Source organism: Prosopis cineraria, unplaced genomic scaffold (genome assembly GCF_029017545.1).
Source record: "Prosopis cineraria cultivar Desert tree isolate PC_DT_omini unplaced genomic scaffold, ASM2901754v1 PC5, whole genome shotgun sequence".
Taxonomy (NCBI): domain Eukaryota; kingdom Viridiplantae; phylum Streptophyta; class Magnoliopsida; order Fabales; family Fabaceae; genus Prosopis; species Prosopis cineraria.
Window position 1 is genome coordinate 23,699,969 of NW_026555336.1, and position 5,774 is coordinate 23,705,742.

The 5,774-nt window shown below is 31.3% G+C and overlaps 1 protein-coding gene across 1 annotated transcript; it reads left to right on the forward strand.

Annotated features, from left to right (window-relative positions):
* The first annotated feature begins 209 nt into the window (after positions 1 to 209).
* Positions 210 to 1,383, forward strand: LOC129310697 (uncharacterized). The gene is made up of 6 exons (XM_054952611.1): positions 210 to 306; positions 396 to 475; positions 632 to 736; positions 813 to 891; positions 966 to 1,064; positions 1,149 to 1,383. The coding sequence occupies exons 3-6, from the start codon at positions 660 to 662 to the stop codon at positions 1,233 to 1,235; spliced, it is 342 nt and encodes a 113-aa protein (XP_054808586.1). The 5' UTR covers positions 210 to 306; positions 396 to 475; positions 632 to 659; the 3' UTR covers positions 1,236 to 1,383.
* The last annotated feature ends 4,391 nt before the right edge of the window (positions 1,384 to 5,774 follow it).

The following is a 5,774-nucleotide window of genomic DNA, read 5'->3' on the forward strand; positions in this document are numbered from 1 at the left end:
CGAAATTTCATAAATTTTTATTATGTAGCAACTTCCTAATATATGTTTTTTATTAACTATTTCTTGTCTTTTTATTATGTAGAAGCTTTCCTCGTCGAATCTCCCAAAGCTTCCACAACCCTCGTTGACTCCGCATCAGCGAATGATTTTAATGGCGTATGATTTATCATTCGAGTTCAAGAGTTTAGAAATGGATCCGGAGGTTGTGGGCAAGAAAGACATGATAGTGACAATTGAACGGGAAGATTTGGTTCGACTTCTGTCAAATAATCAGCTTACCACACCACACATTGAACTATTTATGATGTAAGTATATTTTTCTTTAATATAATTGCATTGTTGTAAGTAAACTTAATCATCAAGTTTAGTAAACTAATATAATTGCATTGTTGTAGGTATCTTCATCATTTGTGCATTACATCGGGCAAAGGTGATAAGTTTGGATTCCTTTGCCCTCATCACATGACAGAGAAAGGTAATACTCCAGAGTTAAGGGCCGCGTACCTCCAACAGAGAATATGTGAAGTCAAAAAGGACGTTTTTATGGCTCCATATGTGCACTCGTAAGGATCAATTTATAATTAATAGTTTTTTAATATGGATTTACTTTAACTTGTATCATATTTAGCAGGGACCATTGGCAGTTATTTGTTCTTTCAATGAAGAGCAACACTGTCGTCTTTTTATGCTCCCTCCATTACAAACTTGGGAAAGAAATGAAGAAGACGATAGACTTGTAAGAATACTTTTACTAAACTATTTAATTTAATTTTTTTTGAATATTTTTACTAACTTGGTAATCTTGATCATAGGGCAATGAGAACATATCAAAATGTAGTCTTACAAAAGCATGGACATGAGCTCAAGGATCCCACATGGATTGAGCCAAAGGTGATGCTATACTTTATTAATATATTCAACCATTAAGATTTCTTACTAATTTTTTATGATTTGTTCTTATATAGAGTCATAGACAACCGGTGAGGACGAACTTGTGCGGTCTATATGTCATGAGGCACATGCTCAATATTATCACATTAGGCATGACCGAATTTACAAAAGAGGTAAATATATATATTTTTAAAAATTTTATTTTATTATGTTATTTGAAATTGATTAATATGCCTACTTTATGAATTAAATTTTAGATGTTCGACAATTCGGATGCATTTTCTGAAGCTGAAATTGAAGACATCCGCATACGTTGGGCAACCTATTTTGTGGAGAACTTGTGAGGTTTTTTGTTACTTTTAGACATGTTTTAATTTTGATAGTTGACACAATTTAGATAATTATTAGTTTTCCTAATAGTTAAATAGTTTTGTATAGTTGATAAATACTTGATAAACAATTGTAAATGAATTGAGCTGTCTGATTTGGCAATTTTTATGCACAGGAATGGCAATTTTGACAATTTAGACAATTATTAGTTTTTTTAATAGTTAAATAGCTTTGTATAGTTGATAAATACTTGATAAACAATTGTAAATTAATTGGGCTGTCTGATTTGGCAATTTCTATGCACAGGAATGGGTAAAATCGATAAAATAAATATAATATAAAAAAAATAAAATACTTTTTACACCGGTTATTACCACAACCGTTGTAGAATATAATATTTTTTACACCAGTTATGGTCATAACCGGTGTAAAAAGTTAAAGTAAATTTTTTTTAATTTTCTTGTATATAACTTTCAACATCGGCTCTATAACCGATGTAAAAATTTAATTTTTACATCGGGTTATAACCGATGTAAAAAGAGGGACTTTTTACATCCCCTGGAACAACATGTCTCGTTAACCGCTGTAAAAAGTCATTTTTTAACCGCTGTAAAAAGTCATTTTTGTACTGGTCTTGTATTAGAGAGGGTAGGAGTTTACCCTACAATGAAGAGATAAGTGTGAAAATCCATATGATTAGCTAACACCAAGGGACCCATGGGTGTAGCAATATTAAAAGATTGTACCATGAAAAATTTAGACAATCTAGAAACTCCTTAGTGCCCATGAGGGTATGTTAGGAGTCAATGACACTCCTAACATGTGTGAAGGGTGAATTCATAGTCTTGGAGTATGATAAACACCTTAGCCTGATAGTTCACTTATGAAAGGTTGGGCAAGGACTAATCACTTGAGAGACGGTTTAGGGTTCCCTACAGATACAGTTAGGGATGTACAGAGGAGGGATGGATTAGGATGATAATATGTATTGAAATGACTTGGTGGAAAATGGATATATGTTTATATTTATATGTACTTTGAGATTGAAAAAGATAGAGTTATAATCACGTGTTTATAGTTATTCTCTTTAGTAGATAGTGTTTGAATTATCTTAGTTACTAAGATGTTTATCTCACACTATAGATTTATTTTAACAAGTTTTAAGATGGAGGCAAGACAAGGAAAAGAATAGGACAAGAAGTAGTTTGACTAATGGTGTGATGTCCTTTATTATTATGTTTTTTGTATGTGAATGTATATAAATTTAAGGTTGCCAACTAGGAATTTATGTATTTGAGTTATGCATGTGTGATACATTTTGATACCCTTGTTAAATTGTATGCTATGACATATGAAAGTTTGTTGTATGGTTGTATGAGATTGGGTCTTGCCATGTAGTTTTGATAAATAATGGCAAAATTATCCCAAAGTGTATATTCATTATATCACTTGTGGTAAAGGCTATTTTTTTATAAGTGTAAGATATATTGATTTTTGGGTATGTCATGTGAAAATGGTACATAACAAATAGAAGTATATGCATGTATTTGTGTGGATTTGAGATATTTTAGCCTAGTGAATTTTGTTATGACACTTGTGTTGAAGGTTAAAAGATAGATACAAGTGTGAACTATTGCTATTTGTGCATAACAGTAAGGATTGTATGATATAGGTTGAATATATTTGGCTTAGGAATTAAATTTGAGAAATTTCATGAAAGAAACTTGTTTGTTGAATTTAAGGTATATAGTGGCCAAATCTTAGTTTTAATGAGTTATTGGTTGTTTAATTGTGTAATCAAGTGCATAATGGTCTATTGGACTTGGTTCAAGCCTCATAATAGGTTATGGTATAAGTTTTTTGAGTTTTTGGTACTTAGATGCTTGAAAGTCATTTCAAAACTATGGCATCTATGTGTATAAAATTCTTATATGGTATCAAATTCAAACAAAACTTGTACCATTAGTTATCTTATTGAGTAGCTCACATTGGTACCTGAATCATTTTAATTAGATATCGGATATGAAAATGGCATAAGTCAGAAGTTCATGTAGAAAAGCTATCATGACAAACTGTGCTATCCATGAAGTGGTATGTGTGCCGTACATGTTTTATGTATGCCACAACATATGGTACAAAAAAAATTTTGCCCTCTGTGCCATATGTCATAGTATATGGACCCATAGCTTCAGCATATGTGTTAGATGTGTTAAAGTGACATTTTGACCCCATTTTGCTATGTTTTATTTGCTATTGTCTACCATGTTTCCTATAACTTTAATATCAATAAGTTTGAGCTCAATCAAAATATTTGAAAGGTATTTCTTGGGATCCCAAATGTTTTCAATTGTATTTCAAATATTTATTTGATTTAACCCTTTTATGATTGCGGTAAAATTTGGGAGGGATTGATGGCTCCTAGTTACCATTGTATGTTATTATTGTGTGGTGATTGTTAGTAATGTCAAGGTGGACATAGTTTCCTCAATCTTTTAATATTCCTACACTCACTTTTAAATCACCAAAGCACACTCGTATTATCAATCTACATAAATTCACATTATTTGTCAATTTAAAAATCAACCACAAATACTAATTATCATTATGGATCATAACCAATATTTTCTTCCTCTTTCTAAACCAATACAAGATTTAACCACTTTCTCTAGCCTTCATATCACTTCTATTACCCTTAATACCCTTTAGATCAAAATCTTTCACCCCTTTTAATCATCCACATAAGGCTCAAATAAGCTTACAGCCTCAATGCTTTATCATTAACTTCTAAACTAGTTGTAAAACTATAGTTTAACTCTTGAGAACCTTTCTATTACCAAAGGGTAAAAAAATGAACCCCTTAAACTTCCTGATTTAATTTTTCTATTACTTAAACTAAGAGAAATTAGGGTAGAATTAGAGCTTAAGGCTGTACAAAACTTACTCAATAAGCGACTGGTCAGAAATATCTCCCAAGGCTTTAAAATCTGATGCCTTAGCAAACCTTGGCTCTTCTCCTTTCCTTCATGTTTCTCCTCTCCTCTTCCTTCTAATTTCACGAGTTGATCCATATAACTATTTATCACTTCTTGTGCCATACATTATGGCTCACGCTACATATGCCATGGCATGTGGCACGGTGAGGGAAACTCTTACTGTGCTCCACTCTTTGCTCTGCAATGCCATACTTTCACTCTATCCTATTCATTCAACATCCGAACAAGTCAAAATTCTAAATTACCATCCAAAATCTTAATCACTCACTAATTATTAATTTACCCTTAATTAGCAATTAGTTTCAGAATTGGGAATTTAGAATGTTACATACAAGTTACCCAATGTACTGATAGATTGTTGGACTATGCTACTAAAAAATGAAACTAAATGCTAGATACTAAAATGGATATGCTCCTTTATGATAGTAATGGAGATCCCTAGGAACCTAATGTTGGATATTTCATTACGTATTGTATTAGTTTATTAATCAACCTACCTTACTAGCCTATGATCCCCTAGATTCAATTAATATAGTTGGATTAATTAGTTAACCTAGTCTACTTCCACTAGATTTAGTGTTACCTAGCTCTGGTCACTAATTATATTAAGTACCCTAGTGTACTTCTCTACACTTTGGTTCGACCAAGCTATCCTACAGACTTAAGATGAATACAAGATTATCTTAAGTATTATTCTTGAATTAACTCACAAGATTATGTAATATCAACTCAAGCAAACACAATATTAGAGTGGCTGAGTGGCCCTATGAGTGTACGAGTTTGATTGTAGTTTAATATCCAAAGCATCTAGGTCATAACCCAAGAGAAAGCAATAACCTTTATTGTCTCGTAAGAATAGTTAATGGTTTTTCAAAGAAAATTAAATGGAATAAACCAAAACATAAATAAAAGAATAATAAATTGAAGCAAACAAATTAATAAAATTATTTAACTGGTGATTTACTTATTGATGAGCATCAGGGATCAGATTCACCTAATAGGATGTCCTTCTCTTACTCACTAGAATTATTCCTATTCAATTAAAGCAACAATCATTATGAAGATGACTTAATTACCTTTCAATAGATTAATCTATATTTAATTAAAGTTAAATTAGCTTTCACTCAATTCTAACCCTTTAATTAAATTGTTAGCTACGATTAACACTTTCATAGATTCTTAAATTATTTCAAATTTAGTTACTTATGATTACTTTCTTAAGTATAGGTTTGCTCTTCTCTTTTTAGTTCATTAGGCAATCCTATAAATAGAGAATACATTAGGTAGATATAAACTCATAATCAAAGAACAAGAAAAGCACATAAACTTGAAACCTACTCTTAAAGAGTCATAGAACAATAAATCTAGAACAATAGGAATAAAAATTAAAGCAAAAAAAGAGTAGGAACATCCCAATCAAGCTACTTCCTACCTTGATTGGGGATTTAGAAACTAAACGTAAATTCAACTATAACAATCCCTAAATCCATCAAACTATTAAGATAAAACAAGAGGTGAGCACAAAAAATAACTCTTAGATTAGATAGGCCGCTCTTTAGT

Bases quoted from the DNA above. Each gene is read 5' to 3' on its own strand.
- LOC129310697 (XM_054952611.1), top strand. From the start codon at position 660: ATGAAGAGCAACACTGTCGTCTTTTTATGCTCCCTCCATTACAAACTT. The intron at 737-812 runs GTAAGAATACTT...TCTTGATCATAG, and splicing joins ATGAAGAAGACGATAGACTT to GGCAATGAGAACATATCAAA. The intron at 892-965 runs GTGATGCTATAC...GTTCTTATATAG, and splicing joins CCACATGGATTGAGCCAAAG to AGTCATAGACAACCGGTGAG.